At 37.2% G+C, this 25,667-nt stretch overlaps 6 protein-coding genes and 2 long non-coding RNA genes across 18 annotated transcripts in view; 5 read left to right on the top strand and 3 right to left on the bottom strand.

The window, feature by feature from the left end:
- Positions 1-2,469: 2,469 nt before the first annotated feature.
- LOC111437283 (FHA domain-containing protein FHA2-like) lies at positions 2,470-5,169 on the top strand. The gene is made up of 4 exons (XM_023075171.1): positions 2,470-2,485; positions 2,608-3,416; positions 4,431-4,591; positions 4,789-5,169. The coding sequence occupies exons 2-4, from the start codon at positions 2,771-2,773 to the stop codon at positions 4,996-4,998; spliced, it is 1,017 nt and encodes a 338-aa protein (XP_022930939.1). The 5' UTR covers positions 2,470-2,485; positions 2,608-2,770; the 3' UTR covers positions 4,999-5,169.
- On the top strand, positions 3,423-4,263 carry LOC111437288. Its single transcript, XR_002709425.1, has 3 exons — positions 3,423-3,622; positions 3,698-3,703; positions 4,252-4,263. It is a non-coding gene; the product is annotated as an uncharacterized LOC111437288 (long non-coding RNA).
- LOC111437284 (ethylene-responsive transcription factor-like protein At4g13040) lies at positions 5,079-9,146 on the bottom strand. 4 transcript variants are annotated; one of them, XM_023075172.1, is made up of 7 exons: positions 8,871-9,146; positions 6,908-7,012; positions 6,686-6,813; positions 6,478-6,562; positions 6,230-6,407; positions 5,545-5,666; positions 5,079-5,468 (listed from the first exon to the last, which is right to left on the bottom strand). In XM_023075172.1, exons 2-7 carry the CDS (start codon positions 6,948-6,950, stop codon positions 5,332-5,334), a joined length of 693 nt encoding a protein of 230 aa, XP_022930940.1. In that variant the 5' UTR covers positions 6,951-7,012; positions 8,871-9,146; the 3' UTR covers positions 5,079-5,331. The 4 variants fall into 4 exon arrangements, with proteins under 4 accessions (XP_022930940.1, XP_022930943.1, XP_022930941.1 ...); XM_023075175.1 differs by having other exon boundaries at positions 6,689-6,813; XM_023075173.1 differs by having other exon boundaries at positions 8,954-9,140.
- A 1,063-nt stretch (positions 9,147-10,209) lies between these two features.
- On the top strand, positions 10,210-16,553 carry LOC111437254 (wound-induced basic protein-like). Of its 4 annotated transcripts, none has more exons than XR_002709419.1 (5): positions 10,210-10,433; positions 11,876-11,959; positions 12,410-12,581; positions 13,229-13,285; positions 15,112-15,153. XR_002709419.1 is itself a non-coding variant. In XM_023075134.1 (5 exons), exon 5 carries the CDS (start codon positions 15,155-15,157, stop codon positions 16,352-16,354), a length of 1,200 nt encoding a protein of 399 aa, XP_022930902.1. In that variant the 5' UTR covers positions 10,259-10,433; positions 11,876-11,959; positions 12,410-12,581; positions 13,229-13,285; positions 15,112-15,154; the 3' UTR covers positions 16,355-16,553. The 4 variants fall into 4 exon arrangements, 3 of the variants coding, with proteins under 3 accessions (XP_022930903.1, XP_022930902.1, XP_022930901.1); XM_023075134.1 differs by having other exon boundaries at positions 10,259-10,433; positions 15,112-16,553; XM_023075135.1 differs by lacking the exons at positions 12,410-12,581; positions 13,229-13,285; positions 15,112-15,153 and having other exon boundaries at positions 11,876-12,288.
- A 960-nt stretch (positions 16,554-17,513) lies between these two features.
- On the top strand, positions 17,514-21,028 carry LOC111437414. Of its 3 annotated transcripts, XR_002709436.1 has the most exons (6): positions 17,514-17,834; positions 17,956-18,112; positions 18,405-18,507; positions 18,724-18,901; positions 20,410-20,544; positions 20,934-21,028. XR_002709436.1 is itself a non-coding variant. In XM_023075380.1 (5 exons), the coding sequence occupies exons 2-5, from the start codon at positions 18,032-18,034 to the stop codon at positions 20,450-20,452; spliced, it is 405 nt and encodes a 134-aa protein (XP_022931148.1). In that variant the 5' UTR covers positions 17,514-17,834; positions 17,974-18,031; the 3' UTR covers positions 20,453-20,784. The 3 variants fall into 3 exon arrangements, 2 of the variants coding, with proteins under 2 accessions (XP_022931148.1, XP_022931147.1); XM_023075380.1 differs by lacking the exon at positions 20,934-21,028 and having other exon boundaries at positions 17,974-18,112; positions 20,410-20,784; XM_023075379.1 differs by lacking the exon at positions 20,934-21,028 and having other exon boundaries at positions 20,410-20,784.
- A 94-nt stretch (positions 21,029-21,122) lies between these two features.
- On the bottom strand, positions 21,123-22,720 carry LOC111437413 (ninja-family protein AFP2-like). The gene is made up of 2 exons (XM_023075378.1): positions 21,963-22,720; positions 21,123-21,835 (listed from the first exon to the last, which is right to left on the bottom strand). Exons 1-2 carry the CDS (start codon positions 22,543-22,545, stop codon positions 21,291-21,293), a joined length of 1,128 nt encoding a protein of 375 aa, XP_022931146.1. The 5' UTR covers positions 22,546-22,720; the 3' UTR covers positions 21,123-21,290.
- LOC111437415 lies at positions 22,702-23,370 on the top strand. Its single transcript, XR_002709437.1, has 2 exons — positions 22,702-22,787; positions 22,879-23,370. It is a non-coding gene; the product is annotated as an uncharacterized LOC111437415 (long non-coding RNA).
- Positions 23,371-23,711: 341 nt separating this feature from the next.
- LOC111437265 (ER lumen protein-retaining receptor-like) overlaps positions 23,712-25,667 on the bottom strand; it is a 2,445-nt gene continuing 489 nt past the window's right edge. The window contains exons 2-7 of one of the 3 annotated variants that reach the window (XM_023075154.1): positions 25,289-25,592; positions 24,913-25,112; positions 24,676-24,816; positions 24,515-24,595; positions 24,052-24,179; positions 23,712-23,899 (exon numbers count right to left, since the gene is read on the bottom strand). In XM_023075154.1, coding sequence (XP_022930922.1) covers positions 23,866-23,899; positions 24,052-24,179; positions 24,515-24,595; positions 24,676-24,816; positions 24,913-25,112; positions 25,289-25,592 — 888 coding nt within the window. In that variant the 3' untranslated portion in view covers positions 23,712-23,865. Of the gene's footprint in view, positions 23,900-24,051; positions 24,180-24,514; positions 24,596-24,675; positions 24,817-24,912; positions 25,113-25,288; positions 25,656-25,667 lie in introns of all 3 variants that reach the window. The other 2 variants (XM_023075155.1, XM_023075156.1) reach the window with 2 other exon arrangements.

Below are 25,667 nucleotides of genomic sequence, written 5' to 3'. Positions count from 1 at the left end.
GGGGGGGGGGGGGGGGGGGGGGGGGATTCAGGGGTACTTCTGGTGGACTCCATACTTTCCGGCCACCTCTTTCTTCGAGTCGAGCGCCTGTTTCTTGTAGGAATTCCCATCGTACGGATGGTCGCCTGCCTCATAGTAGGGAGCTTTGTCACAGTTGCCATATTCATCGCAGTCTCCATCTTTGTATTTGTATTCATCACAGTCACAGTCCTCATTGGATTTGTCACAGTAGCCATATTTGTAGCAATCTCGATCTTTGTATTTGTATCCATCACAGCCATAGTCCCCCTTGGATTTGTACCCTAAATTTTCTTTGAAAACCTGGGGATTCTGAGCTTTTGCTCCCTCAGCACTCTGCAGAGCCGCCATTGCCATTGCCATTGCAGAGACTGCAAGCAGGATGACTAGAGCCTTACTGATCATCTTCTCTTTCTTCTCTCTGTTTTATGTTTGAATGAGAATAGTTGGGAAAATCCTCCAAATTTATAGGCAGCCAAGGGAATTTAGGTATCCTTTTTGAGTATAAAGATTAAGGGGTTTCTGCATGGGAATCTTTGTTCTAATGGAAACAAGTTGTTGAGTGGCCCCTTTGGAATTCATTCTGCCTTCAATTTTCATGGCCCCTTTGCAATTCATTTGGTTTTTAATTTTTTCATGGCCCATTTTTCTGCTATATTGAGATGGTTTGAGGTTGTTTTGGTTGCAGAGGAATTGCTAAAATCTTAGCAATGACCCATATGAAATATGAATGCTAAATTGTTAACTTTATCATTTATTTTGATTCTTTTCAAAGTTGTAACGTTATCGTTTACCTTTCATAAATGTTTATTGACACGTCCAACTTTTGTCTAAAAAATAATATTTTTGTAGATTTTTATTTAGAGTAAATTTATTTTGAAATATTTATGAAAAATTAGAAATTTTATGAATGGTAGGAACTTTTGAAATAAATTTGGATGAATGGTTTTAGGGTTTTTTTTTTTTTCTCTCCAAACGATGTAATCTAAAATAGTGTGATATCGATAACGGATGATGAGAAGCATTTTGCGGGTTATATGCAAATATGCAAGACTCGTTCTAAAGTTGTAAACTTCGAAATCAATTCCAATGCCTCTATAATGGGTGTGAGCTTCAAGTATGTTGAACTAGGGTTTGTAGGAGCTTCAAGGTGAGGATTCCGATATGCAAATTCATTCCATCGCTTGCAAAAGTTTATGACTATGGATTCTTGTTTAGTTGATGCACCACATGAATGAAATGTGAATTCTGACATGTCAATCAATCTAGAAGCCAATAATTGTTCTATGGTGTTAAGACAATTTACACAAATCAACGCGAAATTTTATTTTTTTTTTATAGATTTTTCTGGTGTTGTTGGGTTAATCATATAATCGTCTTTTCTCGAGATCACAATTTTTACTTAATGTAACATCCAATCTTAGCTTATTCTCCTATATCTGCTATATCTGTGTTTATGATTAAACATCCAGGTTTGTCATTCGAGTTATTGACCATCTCTTTTGAACATGACCATATCTCTCTTGAACAGTAAACAACAAGTAATGTACAAAGTTTTGTTTGCGGATTCGGAATTGTGATCTTTGTCCGTTTGTTCCTTAGATAATCAGATAATTATCAAATAATTATGAACATTTTGATTTGTTTGAATTCGATGATCTCGTTCTTGCAATTATTTAACTAAAATAGGATTAAAATAAGATTTTCATTGGCCTCACTTACAATCCCTTAAGCAAGAGAGCTACTTATACTTTTCCATCTTTTTATTCATACAAACCATAAGCATTACTATCATCGCAACCATGCGATGGGGATTCTGAGCTGTTGCTTCCTTCCTGGCCATGGCTCTTCCTCCAACATTTTGCACGAACTGCCATTGCTACTGCACACACGGCCACCAATGGCGACTACAACCTGACGCAATATCTACCACTCAAAAGTTTGAATAGATATAAAAATATTATTAATGCAGATTTAAGAATGAGAAATAGAATTAGAAACGAAGGTTCGAGAAATAGAATTAGGATCAAAGTTTCAATCTTCATTGATATTCCGTTTAAATAAATATAAAATACCAACTAATATCTACCAGGAAAATATAAACTAATTAAATTTTAGATACCATCGGCAAATAAATAAGAAAAATATAAACTAATTAAAATTTGAAAATAAAATAAAATAAAATATTAAGAAAAATATAAATTTGAGAATAAAATATTAACTTAATCTAAATATATTATATAACTAATATATTCGGAATATCTTGAGTATCTTCTTCTTTCTGGATCTTTTCTGTATGAATTATGAACTTGCTTTTGGGTTTATAATGGAAACAAGCTGTTGAGTGGTCCTTTTGCAGTTCATGGGCTTTAAATTTCTATGGCCCATTCTTCTCTTAAAAGAAATTGATAAATATGCACGTAATCCTAAGATTCTATCTCCTAATTATTTTATACAAGGTTTAAAGGTAATAGTTTTTTCTTTATAGTTAGTCCAGAATTAATAGCATCCAAATTCACCAATATTCATTTTACTTGAAATTTAAATGGAATTTGGATCGGTTGAGTTAATTGTTGAAGTTTTTTTTAGAATATTTTGAAGAATTTGTAACCAAGATATTGAAAAGCTGGGTGGGCTGTTTTTATAAATCATGGAGGCAATTGATTCTTCAACGATTTCTTAATTGGGGGAAATTGCATCTCAAATTCTATCGAGATCGTCAATTTTCGATTTCGATTCAAGTTTCTGTGCGATGGGCACGACGGGCAGTGATGTTGAAGCAGGGTTTGCGAAGCTTCAGGGCGAGGATTTCGAATACTATATGCAAACCTACTCCATAATCCTCGGCCGGAATTCCAAGAAATCCACCGTTGACGTCGACCTGTCCAGCCTCGGCGGCGGCATGAACATTTCCCGCCACCACGCTCGTATTTTCTACGATTTCACGAGGCGGCGATTTGCCCTAGAAGTGCTCGGCAAAAATGGCTGCCTCGTTGAAGGAGTTCTTCATCTGCCCGGAAACGCGCCGGTCAAGCTCGATTCTCAAGATCTTCTTCAGATTGGGGATAAGGAGTTCTATTTCTTGTTGCCGGTGAGGAATATTTTGGGTGCCTCGGTTGGGGCGAGGAGCTATTTAGGTCATTCCGCATCGGCGGGGGCGGGTCCTGCGGTGGCTGGGGCGGTGGTGCCGCCGCACTCGCACTATAATTTTCATTTGGCTGGCTCTGGAGGAGGCGCTGCTGCAGGGACGACGGGGAAGAAAGGGAAAGGACGAGAGTATTATGAGGAGGGATATGAGGACGACGATGACATTGGGGGAAGTAGCGGCAAGAAGTTCCGGCGGGATGGGTATGGAGCTGGTGGTTCTGGTGGAAAAGTGGGATTTTCCGGCGGAATGGGTTAGCATCTTTCTTGTTCTTCGTTTTTGCATTGGTTGCTTGATTACTTTTAGAGGTTTAGAAATAATCTATGTTGAAGTTTCTGATAGTGTCGCTTTGATTTTCATTCTTAGACAATTGAATCCAGAATTGGGTAACTTTTGATCATGGTAGTGTTTCCTTATAGTGCCAGATTTTCGTGTATACTGCCCGAAAGTCGGTTCGTAGTTTCTAACATGGTATTAGAGTCATGTCCTTAACTTACTCATGTCAATAGAATCCTTAAACATCGAACAAAATAGTTGTGGGTCTCGAATGTGTAGTCAAAGGTGCCTCAAGTGTCGAACAAATGGTGCATTTTGTTCGAGAGCTCCAAAGAAGGAGTCTAGCCTCGATTAAGGGTAAGCTATTCGAGAGCTCTAGAGAAGGAGGTATAGTCAAAGGTGACTCATGTGTTGATCAAAGGGTGTACTTTGTTTGAGGGCTCCAGGGAACGAGTCTAGCTTCGATTAAGGGGAGGTTGTTCGAGAGCTCTAGAGAAGGAGGTATACTTAAAGGTGACTCAAGTGTCGAACAATGGGGGAACTTTGTTCCAGGGCTCCAGGGAAGGAGTCAAGCCTCGGTTAAGGGAAGGTTGTTCAAGAGCTCTAGAGAAGGAGGCCTCAGGGGAGGCTCTATGTATACTTTGTTCGAGGGGAGGATTATTGACAGGAGTGGTCTCACATTAGCTAATTAAGAGAAAGATCATGGGTTTATAAGTAAGGACCACTATCTCCATTGGTATGAAACCTTTTGGAGAGACCAAAAGTAAAGTCATGAGAGCTTATGCTCGAAGTAGACAATATCATACCTGTAGAGGTTCGTGGTTCCTAACAGTGTTGTGGATCATCGATCGTTGATCATGGATGGAGTATATGTGATGTTCATCTTTGTCTATATGTTTTTGTTGTCTTCTTCTCTTGAGTATGGATCTTCTAAATTCTGTATATCTGGATGGCATAGATATTAAGATTTCTCTTGAACCATAATCTACAGTTTCCATGGACAAGAAGTTAGATGGAAGATCAAGAGTTGAACGAGAAGCTGATAATCAGCTCCTCCAGGAGGAAAAGGACGTCGTATCGTCGGTAGCTACCGTGCTGTCTGATCTTTGTGGCCCGGGCGAATGGATGCCTATGGAGAAACTCCACTCTGAGGTATATTTGATTAGGAAGGCTCCTGTTGAATCTTAAGTAAATGAAGGAGAAACTGAACCTATGATAGGCTGTTTATAAGGGTTGCTAGCTTTTGTAAGGCTCGACTTTTCTGTCCTTCTCGACTTCTATTGTGGTCGACCTAAAAAGTTATGTTCACATGTGGGAGAACTGATTACTTGATGCTTTATTTGTCGTAGCTGGTCGAGAATTATGGCAGTGTTTGGCACCACAGTCGTGTAAGGAAGTACCTCAAATCAGAGGATCGGCACGGTTCTGAAGCCAAGGATAAACCGTGGTATGGCCTGCTTATGTTGTTGAGAAAATACCCAGAACACTTTGTGATTAACACGAGATCCAAGGGCCGAGTAACGCTCGAGTTCGTCTCGCTCGTTTCACTGCTTTCATAGAGTCAGAAACTAGCTTGGTGTTGTTCCTGGGATCTGGGTGTTTCGACTTAAAAACACGTATGTAATGAGATGACAAGGAATTGATTCTCAAACCTTGTTGTCGTTCCTGATTTGTGTTCGAACTAGTAGCGATTTGCTGAACTCAATACATGTAAATTATCATTCTTACTATGAATGTACTAAAATTCCTGACTTGTTCATGTCTAAATTGTTGCAAGATCATTGTTCATGAAATGCCCGAAGGATTTGCCTAAATCACTAAACTGATGTACATCCAATGCTCCAAAATTTCAATGGCCTTTTAATAAAAGAAATCAAAACTGCATATCTCCATCAAAATTTCAAGGCAAGTGGCTCAATATCTTCTGGAGCTGAGAGGTCAATGAACTCATCCTGTCTCTTGTTCAAGTCGTCGTTCCCTACAATAGGAAGTTTCGAGTTCTTTGATTCTGGGCTGACCCTCTTTTGTTCTGGCGAATATGATGATAAATAACTCAGATCATCTTCATATGAACATTAACCAAATTGAAGAAAACAGAGACTTACTTTTATTAGCGATTGCGAGCCGAGTCATTGCTAAGAACTCGTCCCAATTAAACTTTCTCAGTTCTTTCTTCTCCGCCTCTGGGAGCTCGAAGTTGGGTTCCCTTCCGCACATGAAAGCAGCTCTAGAATAGCAAAAGACTGATGATCAGCTCCTTGGCTATTTTCTTTTCTTTTCTTTTCTTTTTTTTTTTTTGAAAAGTGAAGGAATAATATGCGCAAAATCCTTTGTAAGCATTAAAATGTTAAAATGCACCAATTTTCTAGCTGTCGAGTGAGATCTCATATTGGTGAAGAGGGGAACAGAGGCGTGGAAACCTCTCCCTAACAGACGCGTTTTAAGATCTTGGGGGAAAGTCTAGAAGGAAAACCCCAAATAGGACGATATCTACTGGTGGTGGGTTAGGGCGGTTACAAATAGTATTAGAGATATGTTCCAGGCGGTGTGCCAGCAAGAATGCTGGCCCCCAAAGAGGGTGGATTGTGAGATCCCACATGGGATGGTGAGGGAAACGAAGGTGCAGAAACCTCGACCTAGCAAACACGTTTTAAAACCTTGAGAGGAAGTTCGGAAGGGAAAACCCAAAAAAGACTCAGCAATGGGGCTCGGGTGGTTACATATCTTAGGGACAAAATGCCATTAATATATTCATCAATCTGCTAGAACTTTAGCACTTCAAAATGGTACCTGTCATACAAATGAGCAGCTTCTTCTTGTGATTCAACAGTTCCCAAGTGTATTTGTTTCTTGTCAACCTTAATAGCAGCCTGCCATTTCATGTTCTTGAAATAAACACCTCTCATTAAGAAACATTCTTCTGGAAACTGCTTTCTCCGGTGTCGTTTTCTACGTTTTACGGGCGGTTCTGCAAATAAAAAGCATATGAACAGAAAGATATCACTTCAAAACTCAGTGAAAAATGAAACCAAACACACCTGCAAATGGCTCATCACTTTTCTCCTTTGATGTGTCCAAAACAGATACCCTCGACGATTCGGTCTCTAAATTTGCAACGGGATTCTGAAAAATGCCATATTATCAAGATGAGTATCGAGCATAAATGTACTCGTTATGCACTACAAGACATAAACATGATGTGATTATGCAGTGATTGAAGAAACTGGAAATCATAATAATACTGACCTCCTCTATCTCGTTGAATTCGTTCGAACAGATGGGATGAACACTAATGAAGTTCGTACAGTGCTCGAGATCTTCAGCAGTCGAATTTTCAGAAGACTTTGAAACTGGAGCATCAAATGAGCCTTTGCCTACAAGATGAGTATAAGAAGCCTTCTGTGGTTCTGTTATGAATCAAATGAATAGAAATGGCATTTTCTCAACTCCATAGCTTCAAGACATTACCAGTGCAAAGTCCGAGGAGTTTACGCCTTCTTAAGCTCACCATAATTAGCTTCGATCGCGTTATCGCTGGTACTATTTGGTTGTTTTTCCTGGATCACCTCACATCTAGAGCAGAGAAGTAGAACAAATTCAATCAGGTTCCATGAGAAGAAAAAAGACATCTCCAAAACACTGGGACCGACGGACAAACAACAAACTGATCAATAAGGCTCAAAGAACAGAAGCGTGGCATCTATCATAATGGGGATAAAGAATGCAAGTTGCTGAGAACAATCAATAAGGAAGACTTGTTTTCACGTTGATTCATACATTTAAGAGCACTCAAACCAAATGGATGAACATATGTAACGGTTCAAGCCCACCGCTAGCAGATATTGTCTGCTTTAGCCCATTACGTATCGCTGTCAGCCTCATGGTTTTGAAGCGCGTCTACTAGAGAGAGGTTTCCACACACTCATACGGAATATTTCGTTCGCTTCTCTAATTGATGTAGGATCTCACAATCTACCCTCCTTGGGGCCTAGCATCCTCGCTGGCACACCACTCGGTGTTAGGCTTTGATACCATTTGTAATAGCTCAAGCCCACCGCTTTAGCCCGTCACGTATCGCCGTCAGCCTCACAGTTTTAAAACGCGTCTACTAGGGAGAGGTTTCCACACCCTTATAAGGAATGTTTCGTTCCACTCTCCAACCGATGTAGGATCTCACAATCCACCCTCCTTGGAGGCCAGTGTCCTCACTGGCACACTGCTCGGTGTCCGGCTTTGATACCATTTGTAATAGCCCAAGCTCACCGCTTTAGCTCCTTACATATTGCCGTCAGCCTCACGGTTTTAAAACGCGTTGCTAGGGAGAGGTTTCCACACTCTTATAAGGAATGTTTCATTCCACTATCCAACCAATGTGGAATCTCTAGCACACCACTCGGTGTCCAACTTTGTACCATTTGTAACAGCCCAAACCCACCGCTTTAGCCCCTTACGTATCACCGTCAACCTCACGGTTTCAAAATGCGTTGCTAGGGAGAGGTTTCCACATACTTATAAAGAATGTTTTGTTCTCCTCTCCAACCGACGTGGGATCTCACAATCCACCCTCCTTGAGGGCCAGCGTCCTCGCTAGCACACCGCTCGGTGTCAGGCTTGGATACCATTTATAACAGTCCAAGCCCACTACTTTAACCCATTACGTATCGCTATCAGCCTCACACGGATTTAAAACGCGTTTGCTACAGAGAGGTTTCCACACCCTTATAAGGAATGTTTCATTCTCCTCTCCAACCAATGTACCAATGTAGGATCTCACAACAAAAGTTCTCATATTATCAAATACAAATCAAAGAGGAAGAAGAAAACATCTTAGTGAAGTATATTCTTCTTTTGTACCTAAAAAACAGTGTTTAACTTCACTTTCTCTCAACCGAAGCGATCTAAATGAAGTCAAAATGCACAACAGGAGGTACTACAGAAAAATTCAAGTATCATTCTATGAATCAATAATCTAAAAGCAGTGCCAACATAAACTATCACCATCCAAAAAGCAGTAAATTGCAGTACAAAACTAGTAGCTATCAGCCAAAAGAACCTTGAATTGAGCAAAAAACCAAACAAATTTGGTGAACTCCATTAGCAAACTTCCCAATCTATTCAAATCAAACGTAGCTCAACTTGTTTAAACTTAAAACTTCAACTCAGAATCTAAACCTATCAAATTCGGTGCTGGAAATTCTCAAACTCATCGCTACAAGCCAACCCAGCCGCCGACAAGAAATTCAGATACCAAATTCCTCAAAACGCCAATCTAAACAAACGCAGCACTAGACAGACGCTAACTCAGAAACCAAAAATCCAAAACAAACAAACAAACAAGTGATCGGCATTCGGATTCCGCCCGTCAACGCCGAATGTCGACGACCGGAGACCAAACAAAACCGATCAAAAAACAGAGAGCCACCGTTCATACCTGAGGTCGCGGCGGCGGAGGAGGCGTAGAAAAACGATCGAAAAACAAAAGCGGGTTGAGATTACGAGGAGAAAGGATTATACGCAAATTCTGAACTCATGCATCATCTGTTTCTCTACCACCTTTTTGAAATCCCTCGTTTTGTAAATTTGTTCTGTTTGGACTGATGACGAGAACCAGGTGGTGGTCTGCAATGGAGGCAGAGAGAATCAAATTGGTTTTAGAGAGAGAAATACTAATGAGAGAGAGAACGTGACTTCTATGCAATCCATCAACAACATTTTCAATCACATTCCCACCTTATAAATGCTGAAAATTTTCCAAAATTGACATAATTTTGCATTAATAAACATTATATATTCATATTACAAAATAATTATATATAAATTTATTCATTTAGGATTAATATATCTCTAATATCAAATCTCGAACCGAAAATTATCGGTAAATATTTTTATAAATAATTTATATTTCGATTTAAGAGCTAATAAAATCTATGAACTGACATGAAAATCTCGTAAATAAATTAAATATAAATTAAAATCAGTAAAAATAAGAACAATGTACAAAACGACATGTTATAGGTCAAAATTTTATAATCCACGTCAAAGGAAACAATTTATGGTGCAATAACAGGATATTATTTTTGTCGTAGGTAATCCAGATTGATATCAATTTAAGTAAATATATATCTTATATTTAGATAATATTTCGATCTAAAATATATTAATTTAGTTAAAATATTATTAATTTATAAATTAATTGATTAAAACAATTAAAGAAATTATATATATATATATATATACACATACATACATAACTTTTGCTCTAACAAATTACTATATATATATATATATATATGTATGTATGTATATATATATTCCATTTTTAAGCATAATAATTTAATTATTTAAAATACTTGCGTGTGGAAGAAAAAAAAATTTAATTGCTAATAATTATTGACCAATTCTAGGAGACGGGCACTGAGTCAAACAACGAGGTCTCGAATTTAGGATACGAACAAATAATTTGGAGATATTTATTTTAATTAATTTTACTTGGTCAAAGGAAAAGGGTATTTTCGTAAATTGTGAAGGGTGGAGCTTAGGAATAGATAAGAGAGGACATGTTGGGGATTAAAGGAAATGATGAAGGGTATTTCGGGAAAATAAAATAATGGCTAGAGACACCGACGGATCGGTGATTGGATGTCGGGCACCCACCTACGCGTGTGGCGCTCTGATCAATTTTGAACGTTTTATCAACCAGACCAATAATTTAATTAATTAAACGATGAAGGAAAATTAAATATTTTTGGATTGGAAAATAAATTAATAAGGGATTTTTTAAAAGTTATTTAATATTTCCTTCACCCGCCTATTTCTATGCATCGCGGATATTTATATAATTGAAGTTGCAGATTTCGTGGCGGGAGACAGGGTATGGTTTTTTTGCTCGGAATACTGTTGCTGTTGCTTCCAATCTGTCCACAATGATCTATGGCGTCAACTCTCCTCCGTTCGGCTCTTTCCTCAGCCAGAAAGGAGGAGCCTACGAGAATAGGTATGCGACGATCTTGTTTCACCGTGTTTACATTCAGACATGAATTTGTTGATATTTTGGTAATGTAGTTCGTTAACTTGATCTTATCTGTTCTCTGGAACTGTGCATTTGGTTTGTTTTTTATTCTAGGTTGTTTTGATTTTCGTTTAATTCATTTTGTTTTTGGTTTCGGCCTGGAAAGTTGTGTTATCGGCTACTGGTTTGTTTGATTGTGCGACTTTTTGGATTGCTTTAGAAGTGAGTTAACTGTACTACGGGCTTGAGTAGTTTAGGTTGTTGAATGATTATTGATATTTGTTTGCTAGATATCGATTCATTCTGCGGAGGAAACTAACGAAGTATGATGCTCTTAAAATTGTGTAGGAGTTATCGTGTCATTTTTATTTGGCCAGTTAGTTCGCTGTTTCTTACTTTGTTAGTGAATAAAAGCATGAAGCGCGATTTTAATAGGCAGTCTATTTTGAAGCATTTTGCAGATTTTAGTTGATACTAATAATCACCTAGAGATTTGACAGTCGAACTGTACCACTAACCTCTATGGAAAGCTTCTTAGCGTAGTTTAATTACTTCCGTTTTAGATTCCTTGAGACTTCGGATTTACCCGATTTGAATTCAGAATATAGCTAGCGACAACGGAGTTTGCATTTTCTATTTAAACTTTAAAGTACAGTTGTGTTCTTTAAGATTTCTGAGTGTAAATTAAACTTTCCTTTGGAGTCTTCGGCTTCAAATGAACAACGGCTATTTAACAACACTAGCGGTTGCATTTCAATTATAGCGGTTGCTTTATCTTGGTGTAAATGTTACTACACTAGCTTTAGCAGTTTTAGTCTTAATGATCTTTTGGCCTTTTTTTTTTTAATCTGCTTTAGCCTGGAGTTTAGATTTCCTTCCCTTTTGTTGTATTTCATACTACCAATCTGTTTACTATTAAAGAATACAAAGAAGAAAAAAGAAAGTGCATATTTCAATCCTTCGAAAGCGCATGACCGACATAGCTTTCTTTATTTCTGATCTTTTGGATTTGGCCTGGCTGACCGTTTATTCTATGCGGCATTATTACATTGGCTTAAAAATTATGATCACACTGTAGTGAATACCTTAGCAAACGAAGCCTAAAGGTTAAAAGATTGTGCCCCCATTCCTTTTCTTTCCTCTCATTATTCAGCTTCCCGAATATTCTTAATTGTTGCGCTTATGATTAAGTCAGCATTTACAGGGGAAATAATTTTATTCTTGTGTTGAATGCTTGTCTCTACTGTTTCAATTACGCAAGCCTATGACTTTACTTTCCCCAATGCGTAATCCAGAAATAATAGTATCAAAACATATTCTGTATTTTGGAATATATTTCCTCCATCGACAATAATTGCATTGTAATGTTGTAGATGGGCATTTGTAGTCTGATCTGATCATGTTGTTATTTGTGATGTTTACTTCAGAAAAATTGAGGAGCAGAAGCCCGAAGAGCAGAGATTGAAGGCAAACAAGAACAAGCCTATCATGACAGAGTAATAACAGAATATGTATGTTCTAGATCATATTGTAGTCGAGTTCGAATTATTTTAATAGAACCAGTTTTCATCTTCCTTTTACGATTTTATAAACATTTTTCCGTGGGAGCCTCATGGGTTGGAATGGGCAAGATTATTTCCTGCGAAACCAAAAGGTTCGACATTGAGTCAATCTGCCTGGCAAAGAGTAACAATTCCGAGTCTTTGTTATTGAAGCCTGAAGGCGTGATATAATCCAAGCATCTCTTGTCTTTTATGATTTTATCTGTTGACCAGGCCTTTTATTTCAATTTATGACAGTTTTATCACTGGAAAATGCTTTGTTAGTACGGTTGATGGATAATGAAGCAAAGGCTTGATGTCTTTAATGATTGTTGATGGGGTCGGTGAGTGACTGGAGAAAGGATTATAATTGGTCGGTTTCATCCTTTCAATTCCTTTTTGACTGTTGATTGAACGCAGGACAAGCAGGAATATAATTATGTAACATTCGCATTGGACAAATACAAATGGAGAAGAATCCTTCTTTTTTGGGCGATGGGAACATATCTTAACATTGTCAACCTTGATGGGCCCATCCCAGTAAAGCATCCGAAGCACCATTATTGCCGTCTTGGCACTGGACACAAGCATCGTAAGTAACAATATTAAATTACAGAAAAACTTCCCTCTTGACTACAACTTTTCTTTTCTCGTCTGTGTTTTTCTTATTGAATTAAATACGTATGGCTACATGTAAAGGGGATGAAAAAGCATTCATTAGGCGTAAAAGAAATAGGAAAATACCCACTTCAGTTTGTTGAACTTTTACCTCCTTTCCTTTTCACGAAGAGCTGCAATAGACTGTATGGACATGTGTCTAATTTGCAGCTGCTATTGTAATGCACTCAAGTAGGCATTATCATTTTGTTGTTTCTTTTATAGCCATCAAAAGTCCAATTCCCACAATACAGCCCTTTTTCCTCATGGATTTACTTTAGGCTTTGAGTGGATAAATCCAGTGATAATAGCTCTCTTAAATTGAGCATTAAGGTTATGACCGAAGATTTTCAGTGGGATAGGAGGGTTTATTTAAAAAAAAATACATATTTGGCTTGCCACTTTTAGAGTTGATATCTTTTTAGTTGATGAGATTTTAAAGGGTACATTTTGTTGCAAATATTTGAAAGATGGTTCTAAATTGTCATGTTGTGGTGATAAATTTTAATGAGGCAAAGGTTTTATTAGTTTTATATTATTTGTAAGTTACATGGTTTTTTTCTCTCCTTTCTCTGTTTGTAGTACAACTAAGGTGGATGGTGAGAATTTGAATCTTCAACTTCAATGTAAGGAGTACATGTAAGTTAACCTATTATACTCACTCATCTCCCTTCCTTTTGTCTTCTTTTGGGATCAAAATGTTTCTTTTTTTTCTATATTATTTTTGTCAATTGCTTTTAACTGTATTAATTGAAGTGTGTGAATTTATTTATATATCATGACTGTGAACTAATTTTTATTTTTACCTAGTTTGACATTTCTGGTTGAAAATGAGAGATTTATTCCTTTTTATCTTGTTTCTGCCACTTTTATGTAAATCTAGACAAAAATTTTCTGTTCTGTGGAGGTGCCAATCTCTTACCAGGGCTGATTGTCCACAAACGTATCCATTTTATCCTTTACAACTCTGACCTTTCCTTTCCTTCTGTTTTTTCTATTGTCTTTTTTTCCTTAAAGGTCTTCCTTTCTTTTTCTTTATAGTATTTGGTGTTTTCCAAAGATACAAGCTCCATTTCAATCTATTTTATTACAACTTCAAATCTAAACTTTTAGAAATGTATGAGGTCAATCAAGTTTATCAAATGTTGACTTTTAAATAAATAAAAAACTTATTAAAACCACCATTGTTTTTTCATATGCATCAACCGACCAATTCTAAGCTTCCATTTTTTTTAATTCAATATCATGTGTGAAGAAATTCGAATATTAGAACTATGCTAATTACTCAAATTTACAGTATCAAGTCTATATTTATAATTATGTCAATGACCCCTATTTTAACCCCTACAAAGAGTCAATTTTAGAGTATTCCTCCCAGTTAAATCTTAATTTTTGTTAATACATAGTTCTATTTTTATTATCTATGAGTTATGCTCATTATGATCATAGTTCAACTAGATAAAGCATAAATTTTAAATTAAGAGGTTGAAAGTTCTATATGTGATACTCATTTTAGTCATAGTTCGATTAGTTAAAATATATATTTTTAATTAGAACGTTGGACACTACATTTTTTTTTTATTATCATTATTTATTTCTTATTATTATTTTTTTAAGTTTCATGCTCTACTATTTGATATATTTGATCTTCTAGTTACTTGAAAATTAGAATAAAGAAAAAAAAAAAACAACCATTTGACCGGATTTAATTTTTAAATCTTCTTTTTATAACAAGTAGCCAATCAAGCCATATAGGAATGACGAGGAAATGAAAGGAAAGAAAATTATGAAAAAAATTAACATAATAATAAGGTAGGTAGTTAGGTTAATAAAATATATGATATTAAGTAATAAGGTAGGTAGTTAGGTTAATAAGATATATTGATATAAGAGGCACAGGCAGACAAAAAGTTTCTAAAGGTCTGCCATTTTCCTTCCATTGTTCGTTGCTGGCTCCTCTTTTTTGTTCTCTCTCTTTCTCTCTCTGATTCAGTCTCTTTCCTTTATTCACGCCGCTCTCTCTCCCAATTCTCCACCCTTCCTTTTCTCTCCTCTCCACTGCAACACCAAGACCAACAAACTCCCCCATCATCCACCATTGTTACAGAGCTTCAAAAACAGAGAGAGAAAAAAAAGCAAAAAAGAAAGATCATAACAATGTCTGAAATCTCCATCTCCAAGAAAGAATTTGGACTGTCCTCTGTTGTTCTTCAGTTCTTCCATTTCTTCTTCTTCCTTCTCTCTCACCCTCTTTACTTCTCTTACTTCATCTTCTTCTTCCCTTACTTTCTCAAGCTTCTTTCCTTTCTTTCTCCTCTCTTCTTCACCACTTTTCTCCTCCTCTTTGCCTTCTTCACTCTGCTTCTCTCATCTTCCTCTGATCTTCACCTTCACTGTGTTCGTCAATTTGCTGACAATTCCAAGATGGGGTTTCTTGCTACTACTTACCAAGTTGTTTTTGACAGTTTGCGTCCAAGAACGCCGGAGGAAATCGATGAATTTCGCCCCATGGAAGAGCTTGAAGCTTATAAAATCGTGTTTGAGACTTACACTTTTGGTACTGAACAGAATCTTTATGGCGGTGAGGATAGTGAATTCAATGTCCCGGAAGTGGAAGTGGAAGTCGACTATGAAGAGTCGATGGGGGATTTTCCCGGGAAAATCTTGGATGTGGAAGTCGACTGTGAACATTCGATGGAGAATTTTCCCGGGAAAATCTTGGACGCGGAAGTCGACTGTGAAGAATCGATGGAGAACTTTCCAGGGAAAATCTTGGATGTGGAAGTCGACTGTGGAGAATCGATGGAGAATTTTCCCGGGAAAATCTTGGATGTGGAAGTCGACTGTGAAGAATCGATGGAGAATTTTTCAGGGAAAATCTTGGATGTGGAAGTCGACTGTGGAGAATCGATGGAGAATTTTCCCGGGAAAATCTTGGATGTGGAAGTCGACTGTGAAGAATCGATGGAGAATTTTCCAGGGAAAATCTTGGATGTGGAAGTCGACTGTGAAGAATCGATGGATAATTTTCCCGGGAAAATCTTGGATGTGGAGGTCGACTGTGAAGAATCCATGGAGAATTTTCCCGGGAAAATGGAGTTTTCCCCGGAAAACCCCTTGGCCTACGAGAATGAAGCGAAAACAGGGGAATGCGAAGAAAAAAACGAAAAGAAAGAAGAGATTCGGGATTCATCGAAGGCGATTGAAAACGAAATGATGAAAGATTTGAGGAAACTGACAGAAGAATCATCGATTTCTTCAAGATCGGAATCGAGTCCATGGAGTTCACCGGGGAGTTTCAGCAGAGATTATTCACTCGGAAGCTACGGATCGGTGAGGAAGGAGAAAGAATGGAGAAGAACACTCGCGTGTAAGCTCTTCGAAGAGCGACACAATTCAGAAGGAACAGAGGGGATGGATTCGCTATGGGAGACATACGAGAAGAGCGAATGGAATAAATTGCAGAAGAATGAGAAAATCAACGGGAAATCGAAGAAAGGGAAGAAAATTAAAGGCAAAGAGGAAGATGAAGATGAAGATGAATATGAAGATCGAGAAGGGCAACTTTGCTGTTTACAGGCTCTGAAATTCTCGGCGGGGAAGATGAATTTGGGAATGGGGAGACCTAATCTCGTCAAAATGTCGAAAGCTTTGAAGGGATTTGGATGGTTGAGTAGACATGGAAGTAGAAAGAGATCAGTCCATTGATCCATTGATCCATTGTTTTAGGGTTTTGGTTTTGGTTCTGGTTCTTCATTCTACACTGTTAATGGCGGTTTCTTCTTCTTCTTCTTCTCTGTTCATCATCATCACAATTCTCCATTTTCATCTCCTTGTTTTTTGGGTGTGAGGTTTCCCCCCCTTCTGATTCATCTGTTCAGACAGTGAAGGTACATATTTTAATTCATCATCACAGTATATTCTAATTCCAAACTTGATTGGCTCTTATACCATATTCTAGTTAGATATTGTCCCCTTTGTTAGGGTTTATACTGAAGATCTAGTTTTACTCCGATCAGTGGCTTGCATCATCTAGTGATTGGCTCTATTACCATACTGGTAGTAGATATTATTCGTTTTAGCTCGTTACGTATTGTTGTCACTTTCACAGTTTTAAAATGGAGAGAATCTAGCCCTACTCGATTAGTATCTCACACATTTTCAGTGACTGGACCTGATACCATTTGTAACAACCAAAGCTGATTGTCAGTAGATATTGTCCACTTTGGTTCGTTACGTATTTTTGTCAGCCTTATTATTCTAAAACGCGTATACTATAGGAGGGTCTAGCCCGATAACTCGTTATATATCGTAATCAACTTCATAATTTTAAAATGCGACTGCTAGGGATATGTTTTAGCCGGATGAACGAAAAATATCTATATTGATATGTATTTATTGTTAATGGTGGATTCTGAAAGTTACTTTATTATTGTTAATCTAAAAAGTTAAAAAGATTTGTTGAATCTTGAAATTATTCTAGCAAGAATCATCCTTTAATTTCCTTTTTCACCTTTCACTTTTCTTACTTTTACACCCACCTAAATCCACACTCTAGAAAATATTATTTATTTTTTAATTAACAACTAATTAAATCTCATAAAATTAGGATATATTATTGATCAAGCACTCCCCAACGTGGTTAAACTAATTTCTTTTTATAAAATTAAACCCAACAATTTTAAAAAAAATAGATGAAAATAGTTTATGGGCCTAAAAGGCCAACTCATGTCGGCCCATATATCACTAGTATAAGAGCCCAAAAATAAGGAGTCCAATCCAAAACCTTGTTCAAAACCGAAAACTTTTTTTTTTTTTTTTAATATATAAAACTATATATAATTGAAAACAATTAGACGTTGAAGAAATCAAACGAGAGTACAAAACGAGGGAGTCCAATCCAACGTCCTGTTGAAAACCTAATTTCTTTGATCAACTCAACTCTGCCCTACTCCCCCGACGAACTCCTCGCCGTCGCTTCGCCGGATTCGAGCCAAGGCGACGGCGCGGGAGGTTTGATTATCAGAATTCAGAGAAAAGAAGCTGAGGGGTACGGACTTAGATTTGCGATTCGCAAAGAAGACGGAGGAATTGAGGAAAATTTTGCGAACGGGAGATAGAAAGAGGTTGCTACGAAGTGGAATTAAAGTGGAGAGTTAGGGCGACTCGAAGTCCTCGCCAAATTAAGGTGAGCACCTGACATTAGGTTTCTTGTATTTCTGTTTGCATTTAGGGAAGGAGATCGGAGGAAGTTAAGGAAAGTTGCTTCTCGTGTTGACCGTTGTTTCCTTTAATGTTTCCTAATGTAGGCTGTTTAATCATTGAAGTTTTCGCGGAATCTATACGTTCCGCACTTTTTCTGGAGTAATTTAGTGGAAGATTTCTATGGAAGAGGCGAAAGAAATTTTGAAGGATAACAGAATTGAAGATATCAGTTGGCTTTGCTCGTTATCTGAATCAGAGCTTGTAAGTTCCATCTGGAATTTTTTGTATTAGACACCGACTCATTTTATGGTGTAAGCTTTTCTTACAAATATCGAGCATTCTTCTTGTGGTTGTTGAATAGCCACGCGAATTTTTATATTTTTTCCTATGAATTTTATTTGAAAGGATTAATGTCTTTTACTTGATTTTGATAAAAATGGACGACGATCTGTATTAGGATTTCCATGTACTGTCAAATTCAAAGGTACATTCAGTATGAGCTGTTTGGTTCGGATCATATGCTTATTGTTTCTATATATGATGTATGTGGCAGGACTTTCTGATTAGCATTAAAATGCTAGTTCTCCAGCGAGCAAAAGTAATTGGCCATGAAGATCTAGCTGAGAAATTTGATCTGAAGACACTACGTGCTATAGGTATTTCTACTTTCTGTGCTGTATTTCTTGTATTTATGTTTCTTCTAATTATCTTATCATTGCTAGAATGCTAGTGTAAACTCTCACCTCTCTAGCATCCCTAGTGTACGGACACCGTGTTGCTTTCTATGTGCTATCTACTATATTAGTTGCTGAACAATTTTGCATTTATGGCACTATCTAACTAATTTTGCATTTACGGCGCTATCCATGCAGGGTTTATTTTGATGGAGCATCTTAAAGGACAACTTAGTGTGTCAGGTGTCCCAGATCAGTCTCAATTTTCTGCCTTAAATGGGTCCAACTTATTAGACAGCAGTCTTGAGAAAGTTTTGTCAATTGATGATATAATGGCAAGCATCTGTTGTGAAAGAAGGAAGAAACCTGGAAAAAGGTTGGTACTAACTACAAGTTGCTGCTCTTTATTTGCAAGCATAGCAAAACATCATATTATTATAATTATTATTATTAGTTCAATAACATTTGAGGTGGAGGGATTAATACCTTTGACAACTTTTACAAAAAATGGGGGTTCATGTCAAATATCTCATTATTTATTGCATTGCTATTTTGTAACTTTTGCATAGATATATTTTCTTTAAAAAAAAAAGATATTTTCAGCCATCATGGTTTCCATATAAACTTGGTACCGATGCATTAGATATCAATGAGATCTTGCCTGTTTCTAATATTTTTTTGACCTTGAACGCCAGAATGGGCGTTCATATCATTAATCTTTCATTCTCTAATTTGAGCTGGTTTCTTTCCATACTAAGTTTCTAAGTTATAGTACTGGATAGGCGTTGCCAAAATCCTTACTAGGTAGTGCACCTAACCTTCACATGACAATGGTAAAATTTGTTCAAGGGGAAAAAATGCAGCATGGAAGACAAGAAAAGCTTTCATATTGGTGTGGTGCTTGCCACATGTCTAATGGTTAAGTTAGCTAGGAGAAATTTAGTTTAGCAAGAACTTTAGGAATTGGAAGAACTTTGGACTTAGTTGGCTTTCCTTCTCCTAATAGAAGAAAGTGATTATATCCCCAGTTTTGTTGATTCTTTCTGGGTTAGGGTAAAAGAGGATTGGAATTATTGGGCGGGACTAGGATCACACGAATCCGGGAATGTCGGACTCGGGTGCTAATAAGGAAACTTGGCTTCTGCCCAAGTTTCTTTTCTTTCTTTTGATTAGTGGCTGTGACCCGACTTTCTTCATCTTTAGCTTGTTTTTCACTGTGTTGGATTTTTTAATCTCATTTGGTCCTTGACTTTCGTGGTCTTTGTGCTTGTCCGTATGGTCCAATTTTACCTGGAACAACAGACTTTTTTTTTTCTTTCCCCTTTCTGCCACTTTCCTGTCATGATTGGATTCAAGCCATTTTATTTTCTTAATATTTCTTGATTTATTATTTCAAATGCTATCGCTTGAATTCTTTGCTCTCGTATTGGTTTTTTATTTTTGATAATTAGAAGAGAAAAAAAGGAAATAAAAAACAACTACATTTTCCTTGTGGTTTTCATAAAGCCTTATTCATATAAACTTTCATGGTTACGCTGATGCATTAGATACGTTGTAAATCAATAAGATGATGCCTGTTCGAAATGTTTTTGCTTTGCACTCCATGTTGTTATACTTTCACTCTCTAATTAGAGCTGGTTTCTTTTCTTTCCGTGTTTCTGAAATACAGTAGTAGATAGGAGTTTTGACGGAATAATTTACTTTCTCCTGGCCTACATCTTTTTATTTTTTGCTACCTTCCTTCATTGTATGAATTATGTTCATTCCATTTTATTTTCTATAATATTTATAGCTTTTAAGTTAGTGCTGTTTTTCCCAATTTGTAAAGCCTACGTGAATCTCATATCTCTCATCTTTCCCCCCCTCCCTCTCTCCCTTTTCTAGGTCGCGGCCGAAGGCTGATTCTAGACCAAAGAAGAAGTTGTGAATTAGAAAATGGCAGAAGTAGACACAGATTCATGGAGGTTGTCTTGGCCTAACTGATGGAACAATGCAGCTCCCACATTGCGAGACTTGGCGGTAATCCTGCAGCCATGATCACGCAAACAATTTTGTTAGCCTTTATTGTAATTGTTGTTGCGTCAAATTGTGTATTGTCTATCATGGCGTCAATCAGTAATCAGGTTCCACTATTGTTGTATTATTTCTATTTTGTTAGTGTATGAAGCAAAGGAACCATTACAAATAAGTCGATGTTTTATTAATTTTTCGAGCTCACTCTGCTTTCATTTAATTGAAACCCCTCATGAGTTTGGTATTCGTCTCTATGACATCACAGCTTTGCGAAAAAATTAATGATCTTTTTACATTGGAGCGATGGTGGTGGGAATCGGAGTATAATTCAATTCTTATTTCTTGTTATAAGGTTGAAAACTATATCAAATACTGATACATTCCCTTTTTTCTAGAGCTCTAATATTCTGGAGGATCGACATCAATGAGTTCGAGTGATGGTGACTATCTGTTTAGAACAATATCATATGAGGTACTTCGACAACTTAGATAATGATTAAAAAATAGTTTCAACCCCAATAGAACATTAGAATGATATTAGCATTGGAACTAGTCTCTATATGTAATAGTTGAAACTCTATATCTGAATGCCTTGGAAAATGTTCTAAAAATATGCACAAAGCCAAAAGATTTGGGGCCTGAAAGAGCCCTCAAATAAGACGTTGAAGTACTTCGCTACAGATCCTCTCCTGCCCCAAGGTTTCAATATAAAAAAAACACGTTAAGCTGTTATGATCTAAGATCAAATGCTTTCATCTGATTGCAGATGGTATTCCATTAGTAGGAAGAACACTAATGTGTCTCAAAGGGTGAGAAATTTCTTCGCCCCCGGCGTGCTTGACGAACTCGGCCGGTGAAAAGGATTCTCCATGGCAGACGCACAAAATACTGACCTCCAAGTTGGAGTATCTGTACAAGAATCCAGTGATGGTTTTGCCGTTGGGACCAACTCCGGTCGTCGAAACGTAGGGCATTTGCTGAAGGCTTGGCACATTCCGGCCTAGAATTTGAGGCTTTGGAAGTTCCTCATTCTCCATCTTCATGTTCTTTATTGACATGGAAGGAGACCTCTGGGAATTGAAAACAGATTTGTTGCTCGATGCAGTGATTGGCTCTTTCTTGTGGACATGGGATTCACCAGATTTCTCTTCACATTGTGTCCCGTTCTCACTGCAAGGCTTTGGTTTATCATGATTCACAGAACCATTCGTATTCGGTTTCGGGTTCGGACATCGCATTTGGTGTCGATCTGATGAGGAATTACATGAATTGTTTCTGGTATAGCTGCTACCACCTCCTGATAGAAAATGAACAACAGAGTAAAATCTCAATTCTGAGAGGGAAAAAAAAAGAACCATACTCATGAAAAGGAAATCAATGATCGAGGATTGACACATTCTGAGAAACACAAGATTTGCAGGCACCTTCATGAGATGAACTCTGGTAATTATCAGAAATAACAGAGGAACTGCAAACAGGGGATGATCCACAAGACCCAGTTTTCCTGTTCTTCCTTCCATTCGAAAATCCGTCTGAACCTCTTCGATCCGTCTCAAACGGCCTGAAGCTCCGGCAAGCTACCGGCTGATGGACGGTTCTCTCACCGCCGTGGCCAGCCGCCGCCCAGTACGGCACCACACAGGGGAAAACGAAGCCATTCATAAACGGCACGTACTGCAACGACGAGTAAGGATACGGCATTAGCTCTGCAGATCCATTTCGACATTCATATCCAACGCCTTGAAGTTTCTTCTCCCTCTTCAATGGCGGATTCCGTTCGTCTTCCTCGTCTCGTTTCCTCTTGGTCTCTCGTCGCCGGATCTGGCCTCTGTTCTTGGCATCAGTAACTCCGCTATCCTCCTCGTCTACATCGCTAGTCCACAACGTGAAGGAAGAACCAGACGCCGTCGATTTCTCCGGTAAGGTTCTAAAAACTCCGCCGATTGACAACGCTAAATCGACGTCTACGTCGTTGTTGTTTTCATCTGTTAAGACCACAGATTTCATCTTCTCACAAAATCGAAGAACAAAGATGAAGAGAATCGCAGCAGAAAAAGAAGATTACAAATGTGGGAATGCGGGATTGGGTTATATGGATTGGACGGAGTGATTCTCGGGGAATGGAGAAGGGGTGACGTGTCGGCCATGGAGGAGGTAAGGACGGCGGTGGGGTTGGAGGAAGGAAGAAGAAAGCAAGACGAAAGGATATAATCAGAGAGATATTTTTAGAGCATCGCCATTAAAATTTGGTAATCTTAATTTTAATTATTTTTTATTATAATATATTTATTATGATTATTTGATCCTAATCTAAGGTTTTCGAATAATAAATTATTGGAGAGAGGTATGTGGACGCCACGTGTCGGATTTTTAGCGGGAAAAGGCAGGACTGTCTGACAGGCTGGCGAAGAAGAACACGTGGCGGGGTGATTTTCCCGTCCCCACGAATCTCTCTTTCCACGTTAAAATCTCATGCCGCGAGATCAGCTTAACCATGTAGACTATGAACACATGTATATCGTTTTTATGGGTCCCACTCTGATGACACGTGATGATATGACAGCTAAGGACGCCAACTTTTTTGATTGGTTATGACACGCTGTCAGACACGTGGCTGGTTTTGTTTGGATAAGACGGGGTAAGAGTACGGTGACGAATAATTCTGTGGGGTTCTTTTTCTTCAACGCGGCGCGTGGAACTATCTTGTTTAGGTGCCACGTGACTTCATAAGAGACGTGGACAAAGGATGTGGATTCGACGGTGCTGGAGTGGCCACGTCGATTTCCGTTTTTTCTTTTCTTCTTCGTATTTCGAGTTATTTCTTTTCCTAAATTAAAGAGGACAAAAAAAAAATAATAAGAGTTTTATAAATTAAATAATTGTATTTAGTGTTGTTAATAAAAAATAAAGAGTGTATTTTTAACAATTTTGTTATATTATTTAATTTTAGATAATAAAATCAGTAATTAATTTATTTAATATTTTTTTTTGTCAAAATAAATTAAATAATATTTAATAATTTTTTTGTCAAATAAATTAAATAGATATTTAAATAAATTACTATTGATTTCTTATAATTAAAATAATTTTGTAAAATATTGATGGGTAGAAAGTTTTTCATATATGAAGCAACGATTCTGTAACATTCTGTAACATTGAATTTAATAATTCGAATCGTTACAATAATACATTATTAAATTTAAACGAGATATAACACGAGGGTATGAACAAGAACCAGCTATCCATCCAAAGGTAAAATTAAAATGCATAGAAACATTCATAACAACGCATATTGTTTATTAATTTTTTTTTGAGAAAAAATATACTCTAAACCGGCATCCTCAACTTTCCTTGCATCACACTGCAATTCAAGACCATAAAATAGAATTAGAAACATATAAATCCAAATTAATTTTAAACAAAATCAAAGTTTGAGAGATAGGACATGAAATTAGTTATGATTTTTTTTTTTTTTTAAATGAATTTTGATAGAGGAAACGAATGAGACTTTACCTTTTGGCATAGTAATAGCAAAAGTCAGATAAGATAAACGATTGAATCATTTCAGCGATGAAAGCAGCCATAAACCAAAAATAACCGTGGCCAACCAATAGCAAATAGCGCCCACGAGTCTCGTAAACCTAAACACAAATTTCATTCCATTAAAAAAAAACACATAAAAAATGGTCATCAACCAAAGGATAAGGACTAAAAATTCGGAATGGGAAATTTTCTGAAATGTGTAAGAATTGAGTGCATTGCTAGTTTGAATTAGTTAAGATATTCGTAATCAATTAGTTATGAAATATATCTTAGATATTTGTTAATGTTTTTTCTTGTGAGTATATTTTATCTTATTCTCAATTTAGTTAGTTTATATTTTCCTTTCTAACTCTGCTTTCTTTAAACAATAATATCTTCAGATCTATTCACACTCTTTAATGGTAGATATTGTGTCAGTTTGAAATTTTCTTACCTGAATGACCCAATAAGCAAAAGCTAAGAATCTGGAAATCCCCATAGCAAACACATAATGTGCGGTGAAAGGCTCGATCATCTAAAAAAAAAATAATAATAATAATAATAATAAATAAAAAATCATTTAATAAACTCATGAGAATGAAATAAAAATGAAACCTTAGCGTTTTGCATCATTAGAAGCTGAGGCAACATTGAAAACGATTCAACATACACGCCAAATGCCCACAACACACGAACCACGGCATTATAGTGGACATGGGGAAAGATAAATAACGAAAGCGCCATCGACGGTACGACCTGTTTAACACACAATCACAACAGATAATAACTAATGAATTTCATCGATAATGTATAAGTCGATGCAATTAGAAAGAAGAGAAGAGAAAAAATTACCACATAATACAAACGGAAGTTATCAAGGGTTTTGTTATATGTATTTTTCAACTTGAAGCGGATCATATAGATGACCCAAATCGTGGTGATGAAATTAATGGAGTCCAAAAATGTGTATACATCAACCTCCATAATTGACCCGAAAATCAATCGTACCGATAAGAATAAAGCCGTGAGTTCTTGACTTTTTGAAGACAGACCTAATTTCATTATAAAATCCGAGTATAAGAACAACAAAACCCTAATATTAATCAAAATTAACCATTTTATTGTAAATAATACTAAATAAAAATAAATAAATAAAATATTTAATTTAATTTATTTTGTGGAAAAAATATTATATAATAAAAAAAAGTAGAGAGGGAGAGGAACTCGCCGGAGCAGGTTTTATGAGTGGTGAGTTTATAAGCGAGGATGAGAAGACCAGCCGCGTGAATGGTTTCACTCGCGATGAACAAGTAATTATGATTCGTAACAGTGTGCTTCAAAACAAACATCGCAGCCACCGCCGCCGCCACCGCAAGACCGATCTTCGCCGCCGTGGATCTCCGCCTCAGCCAATCGCCCGCGGCCTGGAACGCTCTCCTCCTATTCGGACGCCTCTTCGACTCATCGCCGTCGCTCGTGGTCGGAACCCTACCGGAACCGAAACTGATCGGGTAAGAACCTAACGCTTCCATCTACAGAGAGAGAGAGAGAGCGAGAGAAAATTGAATCGATGAATCGATTGAGAGAAAAAAAAAAAAAAAAAAAAA

The sequence above is a fragment of the Cucurbita moschata genome, unplaced genomic scaffold, assembly GCF_002738365.1.
Source record: "Cucurbita moschata cultivar Rifu unplaced genomic scaffold, Cmos_1.0 Cmo_Scf00063, whole genome shotgun sequence".
Taxonomy (NCBI): Eukaryota; Viridiplantae; Streptophyta; class Magnoliopsida; order Cucurbitales; family Cucurbitaceae; genus Cucurbita; species Cucurbita moschata.
This window is presented reverse-complemented; position numbering and strand designations above follow the sequence as displayed.

Coding starts and splice junctions, on each gene's coding strand:
- LOC111437283 (XM_023075171.1), top strand. CDS start 2,771: ATGGGCACGACGGGCAGTGATGTTGAAGCAGGGTTTGCGAAGCTTCAG. Junction 3,417..4,430: donor GGGATTTTCCGGCGGAATGG/GTTAGCATCTTT, acceptor CATAATCTACAG/TTTCCATGGACAAGAAGTTA. Junction 4,592..4,788: donor TGGAGAAACTCCACTCTGAG/GTATATTTGATT, acceptor TATTTGTCGTAG/CTGGTCGAGAATTATGGCAG.
- LOC111437284 (XM_023075172.1), bottom strand. CDS start 6,950: ATGGTGAGCTTAAGAAGGCGTAAACTCCTCGGACTTTGCACTG. Junction 6,563..6,685: donor AATTCAACGAGATAGAGGAG/GTCAGTATTATT, acceptor GGCATTTTTCAG/AATCCCGTTGCAAATTTAGA. Junction 5,667..6,229: donor GCTGCTCATTTGTATGACAG/GTACCATTTTGA, acceptor TTGCTATTCTAG/AGCTGCTTTCATGTGCGGAA.
- LOC111437254 (XM_023075133.1), top strand. CDS start 14,804: ATGTCTGAAATCTCCATCTCCAAGAAAGAATTTGGACTGTCCTCTGTT. Junction 15,647..15,700: donor GGAAAATCTTGGATGTGGAA/GTCGACTGTGAA, acceptor TTGGATGTGGAG/GTCGACTGTGAAGAATCCAT.
- LOC111437414 (XM_023075380.1), top strand. CDS start 18,032: ATGGAAGAGGCGAAAGAAATTTTGAAGGATAACAGAATTGAAGATATC. Junction 18,113..18,404: donor CGTTATCTGAATCAGAGCTT/GTAAGTTCCATC, acceptor TGTATGTGGCAG/GACTTTCTGATTAGCATTAA. Junction 18,508..18,723: donor GAAGACACTACGTGCTATAG/GTATTTCTACTT, acceptor CTATCCATGCAG/GGTTTATTTTGATGGAGCAT.
- LOC111437413 (XM_023075378.1), bottom strand. CDS start 22,545: ATGAAATCTGTGGTCTTAACAGATGAAAACAACAACGACGTAGACGTC. Junction 21,836..21,962: donor CCAGAGTTCATCTCATGAAG/GTGCCTGCAAAT, acceptor ATTTTCTATCAG/GAGGTGGTAGCAGCTATACC.